The 16,961-nt window shown below is 42.8% G+C and overlaps 1 protein-coding gene across 5 annotated transcripts in view; it reads left to right on the plus strand.

Annotated features, from left to right (window-relative positions):
• Positions 1 to 16,961, plus strand: part of PDS5B (PDS5 cohesin associated factor B) — a 108,506-nt gene that overhangs the window by 45,415 nt on the left and 46,130 nt on the right. For all 5 annotated transcript variants that reach the window (XM_069969900.1, XM_069969899.1, XM_069969902.1 and 2 more), the window contains 5 exons: positions 11,762 to 11,891; positions 12,757 to 12,960; positions 14,068 to 14,154; positions 14,243 to 14,340; positions 16,072 to 16,198. In XM_069969900.1, the coding sequence (XP_069826001.1) occupies positions 11,784 to 11,891; positions 12,757 to 12,960; positions 14,068 to 14,154; positions 14,243 to 14,340; positions 16,072 to 16,198 (624 nt within the window). In that variant the 5' untranslated portion in view covers positions 11,762 to 11,783. The remainder of the gene's footprint in view (positions 1 to 11,761; positions 11,892 to 12,756; positions 12,961 to 14,067; positions 14,155 to 14,242; positions 14,341 to 16,071; positions 16,199 to 16,961) is intronic.

Here is a 16,961-nt window from a genome sequence, read left to right on the forward strand (position 1 = left end):
GACAAGGTCCCTAATACCAGTGATTCCTGCATCCAGCAAGGCAGAAAGCTAATGCATCTAGAAATTTCCCTCTTCAGCCTTACTTGTGTATTATTTGGGTTGTTTGTCTTTGTGTGAGAGTTCCTATTACTATTCCACTTCAATCAGAATACATTTGCTCTAGTGCCTATTATAGTGTGTGTAAATCCTGCCATACATTATATTAACCATAATCTGTCACCAGGTTTATGCCGCCCCATCCGAGGTGACAGACACTAATTCTAGCACTTTGTCACCTACTTTTTTTCCTTGCAGTAGTTTTATTTTTATAAAATTGCTGTTTATCGGCAGCCGCTCCAGCTGAACACTGCGTGACTGGTATTCATGAGCCCCCTCTCGTATGACTTCTGTATGCCCTAATAGGACGGGTAGACAGCGGGGGCTTCAGGGGAAGGAACACCCTATATCCATGTATTATACAAAGTTGCATGGAGGTGCCCATGATTGTAAAGGACTTTTTTTTATTGTAGTGTAAGATTTTTATTTAAAAAAAATTCCTGGTAGCTAAAAGTTAACTTTTTGAACTTTTAAGGAGTTGCTGCACATGTCTGATTGGGTCAAGTTCTTCATATTGTATCTCTGCATGGGGAGATGCCAAAAAAACATTTGCAGTCAGAAATGTCCTGGAGAGATGTGGGGGGGGGGGGGGGGAATAAGTCATGTAATTACTTATCGTCTCACACCAGTAGTACAAAATAAAACCCTCCTACTTAAAGGAGAAGTCTGGGTATACCTCCTTTTTTTACATGTGGATAAAAGAAATGATATGCTCTATTTTTCCCAGCTCCAGCGCAGGTGGCTGTGTATGGTCCTGGGCCTCTGACTGGCTGAGTGGATCTAACACATCACGACCCAGGCCAGTCAGACCAGTCATACGCTGGGGGCCGACTGTATGTAGCCACCAGCGCTGGAGCCTGGAAGGTGAGAGCATGTCATTTCTTTTATCCTCCCCGGCACTTGTAAGAAAGAGGTCTGCCCGGACTTCTCCTTTAAATGAAGCTGATCATTACTTATGCCACCCCGAATCATGGGACACCCTACATTATCACAGTGATGTGTGGTTGACTCTAAAACACTTCCACATTACAGAGGAATCATGGTTGTAGAACTGTCAGAGAGCAGGGCTTAGGGGTAGGGGGCTGGAGACCCATTTATAATTGGTTTCTCTGAAATGTACAAGTGTTTCAAAGTAACACCTACGTCATTGTAATAAGGGAGTCTGTCCTTGTTTAATTCTGCCTGTGCATTGGGCATGAAAGTGGTGATGGGTTCCTATGAATGCATACTCACTGATTGGTAATAGATCATAACAAAAGTTAATTCCTGGATTGTTAGCAGTAAGGGGCGACAGGCCCAGCACAGTTACATTTCACTTGTGCTACTGCATGCAGTGCTTGAGAGACTGAGCCTCCCCTGATTTCTATTCTGTAACGTGTTAGTATTAGAATAGACATTACACTTTGGGGGGATCAGATAAATGTCAATTACTGCTCACTCTGCTGCATGATGCTGCAGCGCTACTGACATACACAGCTTCCCCAAGTGTAATGTCTATTCTTTAGCATTAGGATGGACATCAGGGGAGGCTTACTAACCATATGTAATTGTGTCAGGACTACTGCTTGAGCAGTCCTGCAGTTTCACATACAGCCACTGGTGGCAGCAGAGGGGTTATTGCTTACTGCTGCCTCTTGTTGTTCAGTTCTATAAATGTGAACACACACACAGTCACAATTGGTGGAAACTCCACAGCATTTCTAGTCCAAGTGGCATCAGCCAGTTTGAACTAAATTGTACAAGTTATGAGACAAATCTCTGCAAGAGATTTCTGCACCAAGATCTGTAATGCATCCCCAGCATACATTGACATTGTCAGTTTCCACGTTAACATTGTGCAGGATTTACACAGCCTGTGGATTAGCTTTCTTCAGATCTCATCCACATTGCTTGTGCTGTAAATGCTGGTAATGGTAATACTATGATATAGGTTGTAGTACATGCATCAGAACTGGAATGACTGCATTTAGTTCCTGCAGCATCAGGGGATGGTGGGTGACAACCAGAACAGCTGCTACATGGGTTGTCACCCAGCTTCTTAGATATCTCCCAGTTAGGCGGCAGTAAAGGAGCAGGGAATGTAGTACTCCATAAAGATAACTGTACGCTGCTGTCTCCTGGGGTCCACATAAGAGCTGTAACACTGCAGGAGGAATAAAACCTAACTAGGACGCTGGGTAATGAAGATGTAATGACATGTGTACGGCCTGTCACCAGCTCTGACTGCAGAGAATCAATAACAGCCGGACAGGACAACTGTGGCTTGTGTCCTCTGGGGAAATTGTTGTTCTTTAAGGGACATTCTCGAGTCGTCTTGTATCTGAACAACGTATAGTTGGTTAAAATACAACGTATATGTTGAGACCATGGTGAGAAGCTTATTGTTTTTCTTCTTTTGATTGCTGTGTTCACATTAGAATAGCTTACAGTCTTGACATGTACTTGAAGAGGATGTCCCACACTTAGAGGGGTCTGCCCACAAAACTAAGGATTATGAAAATTGCATAGGTCACTTGTCCTGGTTATTTTTGGCCTCCCAGACATATACAGTAATACAAACACCCAACTTCATAGAAGAAAATCAGAGCTTCTCCCTAATGTCCTACATAATCCTGGGGCGACTTCTGAGGGGATGAGGAAAGATATAAAGCAGATTCTCCAGTGTGTGTGCAGTGGATGCAGCCAGTCTCCAGCCTCCATGTCCTGAACAACTCAGAACTAGACTAGATGGAGCTGGTGGTCTTTTCCTGCTGAAAATCTTGCAGCCATAGCATACACACACACACACACACACACACAGCCTGCTGCAGCCATAGTGTACACACACACACGCAGCTGCAGCCATAGTGTACACACACACACACACCTGCAGCCATAGCATACACACAAACAAACAGCCTGCTGCAGCAATAGCGCGCACACAGCCTGCTGCAGCCACAGTACATACACACACACACAGCTGCAGCCATAGTACTTACCACCCGCACACGCACAAACACACACACACACACACACACACACACACACACACACACACACACCTTCAGCCATAGAACACTACTTATGTCTTCTCCTCCTCCTCTATATTACACAGGATATCTTCATATTACACTGCTGCTCATATACAGTCATCCAGCATTTAGGGTGGGTTCACATTGAGGAATTCTCGCGGATAAACTCTGCGGAATTCTGCCAGCTCTACGCGCTCACTGACGCACGTCTTTCTGCCGGCTCCATAGACACCATTCTATGGAGTTTATCCGCGAAAATTCCTCAATGTGAACCCACCCTTAGGGAGAGAACAGCACAGATCTCCCCTCACACAATGGACTCTTCCAGCTCAGAAACTAACTGCCAAATAACGTTTTCCCGACCACCCTTATCTAATAGGGCCAGTGTCCTATTACTGATATATTCCCCGACCACCCTTATGTAATAGGGCCAGTGTCCTCTTACTGATATATTCCCCGACCACCCTTATCTAATAGGGCCAGTGTCCTATCAGAATGTTCTTTCAAAGAAGGAAGAATGCACGGGGCACTTCACCAAAGTTGTGCTGTATCTTTATTACGGTGTTGCTTCAATACATAGTACTATGTATTGAAGCAACACCGTAATAAAGATACAGCACAACTTTGGTGAAGTGCCCCGTGCATTTTTCCTTCTTTGAAAGATTGTTCACCTGCTCTACTGCAACTCGCACGAGCGAGCACCACCTATGCTGGGAATTTGTTACTCCTATCTTCGTTCAAACGTTTGATGCCGCATGGAGGTGGTAGTGCCGGTTCTGTTTCTCAATAGACATTGGCTATCAGAATATTGCTTATAATATGTATTGATGAGCAAAACTAAAATTCATATCAAAACTCAATTTTAAATTGTTCTAAGATTTTTTTTTTTTTTAAAGCTGGAGTCGGAGTTGGTATATTTTATTCGACAAATCTAGTTCCGACTCCACAGCCCTGGCGGTGAGTCCTTGTGGAGGTTGGGCAGCGGTGTAGAAGTGGTGCTGGGGATCTGGTTTAAATACAGTAGTACCTTGGTTTAAGAGTAACTTGGTTTAAGAGCGTTTTGATATAAGAGCTCACAGTTTTTCAAAATTATGACTTGGTTTAAGAGCATTGCTTTGGTTTAAGAGCTCCCTGTACTGTGGGAGCGTGCATGGAGGAGGGGCATGGTCTGCATAGCGGGGTCTACAGCCCTGTACTTAGAACCAGAACGTCTTCCTCACCTTCCAAATCATAGCAGATCCACTTCAGGCTGGGGCTTGCATCAGGGGACAGGACTGTGGGGGGTAATCACTCCATAGCTGTAACCCCTCTCTCCCCGGACAGAGAGCACTGCACTATGTTCCCACATCTGTCCTGCTCATTCCTTCATGCTCCCTGCAGTCTCTGTCAGCCCTTGTGTTTCCCATCCTCTCCATTACTGTACAGTAACTTATAGTATCACACATTCTGCTGTTTCTGAATGTTTGTTTCATTAATTTTACATGTTATTCAGAATAATAAATCATTTATTTTTGGCGTGTGGAAAAAATTGTCTGCATTTCTGTGATTTCTTATGCGAAAATTTGCTTTGGTTTAAGAGTGGAACGAATTATGCTCGTAATCCAAGGCACCACTGTATACAGTAATAACTTCAGTGTTTGAATGCTTCCAAACACAGTTTGGTATTCAAGCAAAATTTACCCAGAGGTAGTGTTTGGAAATCGAACTTTGCTCAATATTCGAATGTTTTTGCGAGCGTGTATCGTGGGTTGTACCTGGTGAGCTTAGCACTGGAGAGCCTTCACATACAGTACAGCACAAGACTGCTAGAGTGCATGTACAGTAGTAGTACAGTCAGTGCACCCCCATCTCTCATCCGTTACAGTGCTGCGGTGGGGGTGCATACAGTAAAGGATGAGTGCACCCCCAGTGAAGATTGGTTTATCATTGTACATGTCCCGCTATTGAGCTGGAAGATGCACCTGCTCAGTCACTGTCAGCCATCTCTCTGTATACGGATCTTCTGTGCACTGCAGAGCAGCCAGTAGAAATAGCCATTTGCCGTGCTTGGTCTATGAGTACGTGCTGTAGATGTGGCATAGTATACACCTTCAATCCTCGATCTACAGGGAAAAGAGGTGGCTGTAATAGCAGCTGCCAGAGGAGCGAGGAGACAGACCCTGACCAGCATTCTGAGGGACACATGGAAGGAAAACCATTATGGAAGCATGTTATAGATGTTAGAATCACTGCAAAGAAAGCAGGCTTCTTCAGCCTTTCTGGGCTTGGTATGAAAATGATTGGTGATATAACCCATTTAAGTAGTATGTAGTCTTGGATCTTTCCTGGTTGCCATGGAGAGCCTGTTATTGTTTTATAAGGTGGACTATGCAAGCCATTACTGCCAGCATCTATAACGGTGATTGCTTTCTTGTGGCGGTCAGTGGTTTTATGTGCAGTTATCTGTCCACATAAATCATCAGGTATCTGCCATTTACAGACACCATGATATCATCTGTTATCTAGGCTGAATTCACATAAAAATCACTGGGAAAATAAGTGTAAACCGGTGCTTAGTATAGGTTTTATTTCGGAGGTACCGGTGCCATCATGATACAACGCTGGGGCGTTAATAATTGAACCAGTGGCTTGGAAAGCCCTCGGAGCCAGCCATGATTTCAGTACTGGAATTGGGCAAGCTTGTCCTTAAATGTCACTAGAATGCTTTTTCCCGGTTAGGTGATTAAATGCTGAAACCACTTAGGCACTTAACCCCTCAGTTCGCAGCACTGCTGTCGCTTCCACCACTCAGGCCTCCAGGCAATAACCACAATTCACTAGAAGTGCATCTGCTTCTTTGTATGTTCCTCATCAGGCCAGAACTTCATTACTGCCAGAGGTTATAGATTTGGCCTTTTCTCTTGAGGAACAACCCGGCTGCAAGTGTCCGAGATGGATGGCTGGAGTGGGAAGAGCTCGCCATTGTCGTCCAGTCACCAAGGGGAATTGGGCTTCACCATTTCTCTGCCTCCTCAATGCCATGAAGCCTATCCTGCTGCATTTTACCCTTGGCCTTGATTTAACCCTTACCTCAGTGGGTGTGGATACATTTCTCCTCCCATTCTCCTTATGAATGGCATTAGAGTTGTGCATAATTGATATGGCAAAGAGACACACAGCAGCATCACAAACCCAGCTTAGCATCTCCATTAGAGATGAGCGAATCGCTCATCTAAAGGTAGCAAAGCTCTTCGTTTGATCAGTGTTCTGCTCATCAAGCTGCTGGCCTTTCAGTGCCCCTCCGCTCCCTGCCACTCCTCCCAGGATGCCGGGCTAGAAACTTCTCCCAGTTTCCCAGGATTGAGTCCAGCTGTTTCCCAGCACCTGGGGTGGAGCGGCTGGGGGTGAAACGAAGCACTTTGCTTCGATGAGCAGCCCGCTCATCCCTAATCCCCATCATAGTCTCTAGGTATGTACAGAGCTGTAAGTGATTTATTTCCTTCCAATAAGTCACAGTTGGCGAAGGCTATGTTGACCTCTGTTGGAAATGGGCGAAAGATTTCCCGTGTGAATTGATACACTATGGTCAGTGCCATGGGGTCCCATCTTAAGTCTTTCATTGATTTAATTGAAGATTCAAAGCAGAACCTCATGGGGAAAAAAATTATGTCACTTATTTTTGCACAGTACCACATCTGCCATGAAATCACCTGGAGCATTTTTTTTTTTTTTTTTTCCTTGAACATTTCCTGTTTTAGGGTGCCTTGACACGTACCGTATCGTTGCGTATTTAACGCTGCGTATTTATTGCTGCGTTTTTATCGCTGCGTGTTTGGTGCGATTTTTACATGCGAGTTTTGATTTTCACATGATTTTCATGTGAAAATCAAAACTTGCATGTAAAAATCGCACCAAATACGCAGCGATACGATACGTGTGAAGCTACCCTTAAACAGTGGGAGTCTAATGGTGCCTTTTCACAGAGAGACTTATCTGACAGGTTTTTGAAGCCAAAGGAATGAATTTGAAAATAGGAGAAATCTCAGTCTTTTCTTTATGACTTGTTCTGTTTCTGGCTTTGTCAGATAAATCTGTGTAAATGCACCATAATTTCTCGTCCTTGATAACATAATAAATGAGCAGTCCTCGGCTCTGGTTATAGAGGTGCGATCAGTGGTGGACAGACTTCTGTTAGGCGTACACCATTCTGCTTTGACTCTGCAGTTGACTTATTCTACAGCTCCATTAGGAAGTGAAGGAGCTGCATGTAAGAAGAGCTGAGTGCTCCTGATGATGAACCCAGCTCCACGCAACTCCTGCTGCTCACGATTCTTTACAAGTAACATTACTTCTCTTCTGCAAGGACACCGAGAGCGGCAGCATTTATATGGGACTGGGTTAAGCCTATTGTCCCCCATCCTCCACCAATCTTTGAAATATGTGGTATATGTTTATATATACTGTTTGTAAAAACTTTAATAAAAATTACAAAAAACACTTTTTTATTACATATCCAGTTAAAAAAAATTAATTACATGCAAAAGTATGAATAAAACCTGATCACAACAAAAAAATGAGCGGTTGATTCCTCCCAGTTTTTACGCCATCCACAATGTTAAAATTTTGACATGTTCTCTACTTTCTTCGGGTGCCTTCTATTATTTTGATTACGTTTTATCTTACTATTACATTTTACTGCTTAAAATGTGCCCCAGTGTGACGATATCCCCTCCCCTCTGTGACACGGATACTGGTGATAAACATGGTAGGAGCTCATCTTGCTGGCCGCCATGTTTTTTTTTTTGTAGTATACTGTATTTTAAGGCACGCTATTAAGCAGTTTAACATAAAGTATTAAAAACCATAGAATCCTGTCCTGATATCAAATCTATTTTTATTTTTTTTTGCACCGTGTATAGATATTGCGATACATTATGCTACTGCAGGGCAAAGAAGCACATGGAGTTGTATACAGTCTTGTGGACGGCAGCTGTCACCCAATTATTAATGTTAATTAGAGATGAGCGAATATCGAGCATGCCCGAACCAGAGCATTCAGCATTTGATAAGTGGTGGCTGCTAAAGTTGTATAAAGCCCTAAGGCTATCTGAAAAACATGGATATAGTCACTGGCTGTATCAATGTTTTCCAGACAACCTTTAGGGCTTTATCCAACTTCAGCAGCCCCCGCTAATCAAATACTGAATGCTCTGGTTCTGGCATGCTCGATATTCGCTCATCTCTAATATCAATCTTATAGCACTTCAAAAAGTTGCAGTGTAGCCCTGGCCTAAAAGATGAGGATAGCTGAATACTCAGCAGAGAATAATTGTTTTAAAGCATGGTGGATATGCAGCAGAGCAGTGTATGTACAATCATGACCCATATTATACAATGATCAGCCATTAACATTACTGACACAACAAGGGAATGACACTGAATAATCTCTTAGCTGTGACAACTGTCAAGGGGTGGGATGTATAATGGAGCAGGCATCTAATGGACATTGGTATGTTGGAAGAAAGAATAATGGGCAGAGGAACTAGCACCAGGGCCAAGTAGTGATGGGTTTTCCTGGTATGTATTGTTCATTACCTACCAAACCATTGCCTACCAGGAATGATAACCAGTGAACTTGCTGTAAGGTTATGGCAGGTGTGTACAGATAGCTGGGTGCCTGTGTTACAGGGATAAAGAGGGCACCAGGATGAACTGTAAAAAGATTACAAGCCGACAGAAGCAGAATGATGATGCATTGGTCATTGGGCTCTGACGTGCATGTGGATGGTACTTTGAGACGTAACACCTACCTAAACATAGCTGCAGGTTAAGTCCATCCCTTCGAGGACTCTTTCAGCAGGGTATTGCCCTGACCACACTACAGAAATTATTCAGGAATGGCTTGAGGAAACACAACAAGTACAAGTACAACATCCTTTAGCTCCCCCATCCATTTGTGTGCCTCTTAAATGTTGGAAAAACAAATGGAATTGCTGGATATGTCCTGGCATCATATACCACAGGACACCTCAAGACCTCTCATGGATGCCATACCTTGTTGGGCAGGGCTGGCTTGGTGGCATACAGTGTTGGGCAGGTGGTTCCTATGTTGTGGTTGATCTTTGCATAGAAAAATCAGCAGCTCTCTAAAAATGGTGAAAACATTGAGCTCTATAACAGTCAGGGCTTTCAGAAAAACCTATGAAATATGGGCAGAAAGGCTGCATATAGCATATGGGTAAATTAAAGATGGATCACTACATATATTGCTGTCATTGCTTATCAGTTCATTGGTCCAAATATATGGCTACAGCCATAACATTCCCTGCTGTCATCCATCATGGCTGTCTAACCAGCAGTGCTACATTAGATTGGTATAATGTCCTTAGCTCCACAGTCGCACCGAGGAGGTGATGACTTCTTAGGCGTTGATCCCATCTGGGTCTTGGTTCACGTTCATTATAAATGGAAACCACAACACCATTCAGGTTTAATTTTTATTTTAGAAGTTTTCCTTTCCCCCCCCCCCCCCCCCCCCTTAAACAAAGACTCCATCATGCCTCCTACAGCGCTTTTTTTTTTTTTTTTTTAACTCCATGCCTCCATTACTCCATCCATGCCTTCCATTACTGTAACTTGAACATATAATTACCTGCATGACCCACAGAAAATCATGGTGTTCAATGTGTCAGAGGACATTGCCTGGCCATGGTCAGCTGACTTCCTGTAAACTGGTGTTATATTATCACATGCCTAGTAGTCCGATCACCATGACCAGAGAGTTATCCAATACTATTAAACTATTTTTTTCCTCTGGAGTTCCCTTTGACAGATTTGTAAATTACTTCTACCTAAAATTACCAACCCTTCCAGTACTTATCTTCTGCTGTATGTCCTGCAGGAAGTGGTGTATTCTCTCTATTCTAACACAGTGCTCTCTGCTGCCTCCCCTATCCATGACCGGAACTGTGCAGAATCCAGATCAGTATGTGTGACAGAGTGTTTATCAATGGAGAGTCTTTTACCATCATGTTAGAATTTTGTATGAATTTTCTTTTTCTGGTTATTGAGGTTGAGAACCCATGGGAATGTGAGTATTGTTTTGGTTTTCGGTAGTGGTGAAGGAAACGTTTGTCATCTTTCCAAGCAAGGATGAAACACTGTTTAGTGGGTGAGGTTCAAGGTCAGAAGATGTGACTGCATTTTAGATAAGCAGTTCTTAGGGTACAAACCCACACACCGTATAAACAGCAGATACGCAACAAATACGCAGCAAATACGCAGCAGATTTGTTGGTACAGATTTGATGCTGTGTTCAGTTATTTAGATATAAGCTGCTGCGTTTTTGCTGCGTATTTGCTGCGTGTTTGCTGCGTATCGCAGCAGTAAATACGCTGCTTATACGGTGTGTGGGTTTATACCCTTAAAGTTGAAGTCCAGCGGCAATTTTTATTAAAGTATTATATTGACACACACACACACACACACACACACACACACACACACACACACACACACACACACACACAACATGATGATGTCACGACCCGACTCTCAGAGCTGTGCGGGCTGTGGCTGCTGGAGAGGATGATGGCAGGGGGATGCTGAGTGTCCCTCCAGTGCCCTGTGTCCCTCAGTGTCCTCCTGCCATCATCCTCTCCAGCAGCCACAGCCCGCACAGCTCTGGGAGTCTGGTCGTGACATCACCATGTTATCCAGGAAGTGACATCACCATGTTATCCAGGAAGTGAAGCCTTGATGCAGTAGTAAGTGCAGGGAAAAAGCACTTTATAGGCATTTCCCGTAATAAGTGTATATTGGGGATTGGGGGGTATAATACTTGAGTAAAAGTTTTCACCGGACTTCACCTTTAAGAAATCTGTATACATTTCTGACACCAGTTGATGTGAAGAAAAAAAACCTTTTCTCTGGAGTATCCCTATGTTAATGTTTGTGTTGTATTCTTGCATTGGAACTACAATGCAAGGCAGTCGTATGAGAGGGTGGAGTATGTTTGCATGACTGCATCTTACTTTGACTTTGTGGAGTATATTAATACTTTATTTGTATAGTGCCAACTGATTCCGCAGCACTTTACATATATCACCATCATATATTCCCTGTAAAAACGTTGTGCAGAATAAGAATGAAAAATGACCCTCAACTTGGATATTCTATTCCGCTCCAGACAGAAAGTCGTCTGATTCGGTGCTATGGTGCTGCCGCCCAGATCCCTCGTTCATAAAAGAAGGCCAGATTACTCCCCTAGGGTGCACTGCTTTAGCACATCAATGCCTGGCCATACACTGCTTGTGTTTCTGTGACCCTTTTGGGAAGTTGACATGTTAGGCATTCCGTCTGACTCCAATTTGCCATCATCTGATTTAGTTTCTATAACCTTTTTTTTGAGGCTTCCAGTCGAATGACATTGTCAGAAAGTTGGGAAATGGTTACATAAGTTGTATAAATCTTTATTTTTCCTAGTAGGGGTGTGATCCTTCTCTGCTGGTTAGATGCCTCCATTGGCATAGATATGGATCACATATGCAAAATGCTTTGAAATCCTCTATATGTAACTGAACACAGACTGACTGCTCTTGTAGACCAAAATGTGTATTTCTATGCAATATCAGCATGTTTGCCGCCTTTCAGTATTTTTTTGTGTTTCTCCTTAGGATTATAACACCCGGTGCCACCATGGCTCATTCGAAAACGAAGGGCAATGATGGGAAGATCACATATCCACCAGGGGTCAAAGAGATCTCTGACAAAATTTCGAAAGAGGAAATGGTTAGACGGCTCAAGGTAAGGTCCTGTTTTTACCTGGGAAGATCAAGGTTGTGGTCTTTCCAATTAATGTATATTAATTAACAATTTGAAGATATCATAAAGGCTCGTTCTGTATACAAGAAAAAAACATAGAACATGAAGGTTCTGTTTGTTTTAGCATTGTCTTTTTAACATTTCTTTTGTTGCATGCACACTGGTTTCTTTGTGAGGTTTCCTTCCTCTGCTGTCATTGACCAAACTAGAGAAGAGGAAATTATTTCTAGGCATATCTAGTTTCTAAAAAGTTAATTTAATTTAATTAAATAAAACTAATTTATAGCACTTGTTGCCGGAAACTTTTGGCAATGCTGCACAGCCATTGGAGAATGCAAGCCTTTGTCTCAGACCCCCTGCCTTACTAATGTTTAAATTTGCAGTGTGTCTGTGTAATGTAGTCATGTTGCAGTATGATTTTTAGTTTGTCTAACCTGCTAATGTCCCTATAGCACACGAGGTACTAAGGATGAAGGTAATTTTCTTGCTTACATCCTCTGCGTCGTTTTTGGGATATTAGCAGTTTAATGTGCCTATAAGGTGTTTCTGTGCACTAGGTGTGTGACTGCCATTGCCAGCCAGTGCACCAATCCACCCCAGCCTTTCCACCCCTCCTAGCATATTAGCAGACCGGCACGGAGCACTGCCCCAATATATTTATTAGAAGGGACTGTGCAGCCGGGTTAGATTGATGCACTGTGGGGGTTGATTTGTGGTGACTGCGGTCTTCTAAAACTGATGTCCTATTTGACATCAAAAGTACCTTACTTGTCCATCTTGTCTTACTTGTACCTTTATCTGTATGGCAGTAACTTAGTCTTGTGGTTGCGTTTCATATTTTCTCTAGATGGTTGTAAAAACCTTCATGGATATGGATCAAGACTCTGAAGAAGAGAAGGAGCACTATCTAAACCTTGCCCTTCATCTAGCATCTGACTTTTTTTTAAAACATCCAGACAAGGATGTCCGCTTGCTTGTAGCGTGTTGCCTTGCTGATATTTTTAGGATTTATGCCCCAGAAGCTCCATACACTTCTCCAGATAAGCTGAAGGTAAGGGTCCACCTTGGACTGCATACACATGAAGAGCCCTGTTACACTGGTTGGATATTTGCAGTTATTGCCCTGTGTAATAGGCCCAAGATTAAAAAGCATTTACTCCTTTAATGCAAGCGTAGCAATCATTGTTGGCTGTCATTTTGGTGCAGAAATGTGGCAGGATTATGCAAATAATGCCTGTCATTTGCATAGACTGCCCGCATTTTGGCGCCAAAAAGGCCACAAAATGTTCAGTAAAAAGTTTTGTGAACATAACCTGATTAAAGAAGCATTTCCCCAAAAAATTATTGGCCGCAGCTGATCGTTGTCCAACAGCGCGGCTTCGTTCCGGTCTCCCTGTGCCGTTCAAATCTAGCCTCTGCTGTGACTCCTGTTCTGTCTCCTGTGATTGTACCCCGGATCTCACACGCTTCCATGCATTCTCTATGGAAGCAAATGACTTCCGGCGTTGAATCACACGACATAGAAGAGGAGTCACAGCAGAGGCAGCAGAGTAAGCGCGTGCCGGATTCAAACCGCCATTGGACACCGATCAGCTGCGGTGAGTATACGTGCCAGCGCCTACCGGGGAGGCCAATGATAATTTTTTGTGAACTGCTCCTTTAAGCCGTGGTAAGAGGCTTCTCAGATGATTGAACAAATGTTTGCCTGTTATAAGGGTCAAATGTGTGGCTGTATGCACACTGTTAGCTCATTGATACTCCATGGCACTGCTGCAGATAGTCCAGTCCAGCAATTGACTGTCTTTACCAGCCCCATAGAATTTTAGAGGAGCTGATCTGAATTGGTTGACCTCAGATGTAGTCGTATGAGCACTTGGGACCCCCGTTCTCTTAATTGGAGGGGACCTGATCACTGGGACCTCCACAATTTAGGCACTTATCTAATGGATGGATACATTGACATAATGGGGAAAACCCCTTCTAGTTATTGTTCGTTTAGTTAAAGCAAAAGCTAAACCGAAGCTGAACCATTTTTTGAAAAAAGTATGAGCTTTATTTTCTTTCTTTTTTTTTTTTTTTTTAACTTCCATTCTGATATTTCATATTATAAAATAATTGGAGATTTTCTTTCTTCAATTGCACTTTTTGTTTTCCATAGGATATATTTATGTTCATAACACGACAGCTTAAAGGTCTGGAGGATACAAAGAGTCCACAGTTTAATAGATACTTCTATTTGCTTGAGGTAAGTCTGCCTTGGTAAATGTCAATGAACCTTTCTAGTGGTGTACATGGCCTGGCTCTAAAACTCTCTATTTTTTTCCTCTTATCAGAATATTGCATGGGTCAAATCGTATAATATATGCTTTGAACTGGAGGACAGCAATGAAATCTTTACCCAGCTGTATCGGACATTATTTTCAGTAATCAAGTAAGTGCTCAAATGTTGAAACTGTGTTCTTATTCTAATGTTATGTAAGCAGGACAGTTTACGATGCTGTGTTCTAAGAGACATGACTGCAACTGCATATAGATGCTATATGTGATTGTCTGCAGCATCTAGGGTGATAAATGACAACATCTTGGGTAACTTTGAGGCTTGTCACTAATGGCGTGTCAGCTGGTGATAGCAGCCGTCACCCTCTGTGCATGGAGTGGGCTCAGCTCATGAGCGCATAGCCACCAAAAATGTTTAGGGAATTTAGCCAAGCATGGTACTGTATGTGGTGTTTTCTGATGTTGCAATACCCCTTTAATTCATATTTTCTTTCATCATTTGTTAAAGAGAGTCTGTCAGCACCCGGACCGGACCCGAGGTGCCGACAGTGTAGTATAGGGTGTGTCCCCTTGTGTGCATGGTCCCTGTCTACAAAGCCTCTGTGCAGTGTATATATATATATATATATATATATATATATATATATATATATATATATATATATATATATATATATATATAATTTTTTATTTTTTTTTACTCTTTACAAACACACACTAACCGTGTGTGACAGAGGAGTAGTGTTTTGGCATTTGTTCCGCACCTCAGCACACCTCACCACTACGTCTTCCTCCCTGTTTTCGTGCATGTTTACCCTTTAGCCTGCCTCCTGCTCCCTGTTGCTGTCATGTAGTTGCACGCATGCGCCGTTGTTGGCAAGGGCCATGTGCCTTCTTGCCAGTTCGCTCCTGTGCCGATGATTCCCATTAGGACCGTGCTTCTGGTAACTCAGTTCGCGCGTGCACCGTATGGCGGAAGAGCGTCACGCACACGCTTAGGGCCTGAAGCCAATGCCCTCGGTTGGAATGGTCAATGTGCGTGTGACGCTCTTCCGCCCTACGGTGCATGCACAAATGGGATAACCAGGAGCGCGCCCCCAGAGGGAATTGATGGTTCAGACGCAAGTCGGCGTTTATGCAATTACATAACTGCAATGGGGAGCAGGAGGTAGGCTAATAAGTTTAAATATGCATGAAAACAAGGAGGAAGAGGTAGTGGTAAGGCGTGCTGAGGTGCGGCACAAACACCAAGCCACTACTCTTCTTTAGGAAACAAAAAAGATACAGCTCCAATGGTGCAGACTCCTCAGAAAGCGTGGTGGGTACACAAAGTGTGATGAAAATGCTCACCTTTGATGGTTGTGCAAAGATAAGGCACAACTCTCCTCAGCGCATATATAATATAGTGATTGGACCGCAGCCTCTCCTCTGAAGTCCTCACTGGGAACAAACTGTTACACTCCACTCCAGATCATAGGTAAAGTCTGGCGCAGGTCACACCAGGTATCAAATATAAAAGCTATTTATTAAAACACAACGCGTTTTGAAACCGGACTGTTTTCTTTATCAAGTTTCTTTATCCTCTTTGACACATGGTTAGAGTGTATTTGTAAGGATTGTAAAAAAATAAATAAATCTAGTGCAAGAAGGTTTTGTAGACATGGACCATGCACACAAGGGGAGACACACTTATATACTGTCAGCACCTCAATTCCGGTCTGGGTGCTGACCGATTCCCTTTAATCTATTCCATCCTCTACTAAAACTGTTACACATTTGAAGCTTCTACTTTATCTGCCTTGTCCCCATATTTTAGCATGGGGAGTTTTTCTTGTGTTTGTAAGAGCTGAATGACATAATTTGATATTTTGTTTTTCAATTCCAGCAATGGTCACAACCAGAAGGTTCATATGCATATGGTGGATTTGATGAGCTCAATTATATGTGAAGGGGACACAGTTTCTCAGGAATTGTTGGATACAGTACTGGTAAATCTGGTTCCTGCACACAAGGTACATATTTATTTATTTTTTATTTTGTTTTGTTAATAAAAATATGTAATGTATTTCCCAGGCCTATTTAACACTTAAAAAGTACCTATCATTCCGCTGGCACAGCAAAATACCTTGTTAAGACTGTCAGCTACACACTCTACGGTGTACAGAACTGCCAGAAGCGCTGTAGACTGCAATGTAAGTGTATTACAATACTGTCTATGGCACTTACGGCAGGCCCGTACACCGCTTGTTTTAGAAGCGGAGTGTGTAGCTGCCAGAGTTTTGAAAAGGTATCCCGCCATGCAAGCTGAATGGTAGCTGGACTTTTAATTATTAACCTTCCTGTACAATAAAAATACAAAAGCTGGAATGCATACTTTCCCCATTACCCTAGTTCTGCAGTTGTTTGATCTTCTGTAAGGCCATCAATATTAGCTATTCGGTGGTCTGATTCCTGGCACCTGTGCCACTCGGCAGGTTTGAAAGCGCCATGGTGCTTATGTGGGTGCTACAATCTCATCACTGTTTACATGCACTTGTGCAAACAGTCCCCACACTATTACAAGGAGTGGTTCAAGAAACTGTTGTGTTCTGATGCAAGTCAATACGTATACGTCAACTGTATAGTAGTGGTATGAATAGATCCTTCAGTAGTAAAATAGAGCTGTCAAGTCATTGTAACCCTCCCTCTCCAACAGTAAGATGTTTCTGACAATTTTGATTCCATTTCCTGACCCACTATGGAGTTTTTTTTTTTTTTTGTTTAAGCCATGTTTCT

The sequence above is a fragment of the Dendropsophus ebraccatus genome, chromosome 5 (genome assembly GCF_027789765.1).
Source record: "Dendropsophus ebraccatus isolate aDenEbr1 chromosome 5, aDenEbr1.pat, whole genome shotgun sequence".
NCBI classification, from domain to species: Eukaryota; Metazoa; Chordata; class Amphibia; order Anura; family Hylidae; genus Dendropsophus; species Dendropsophus ebraccatus.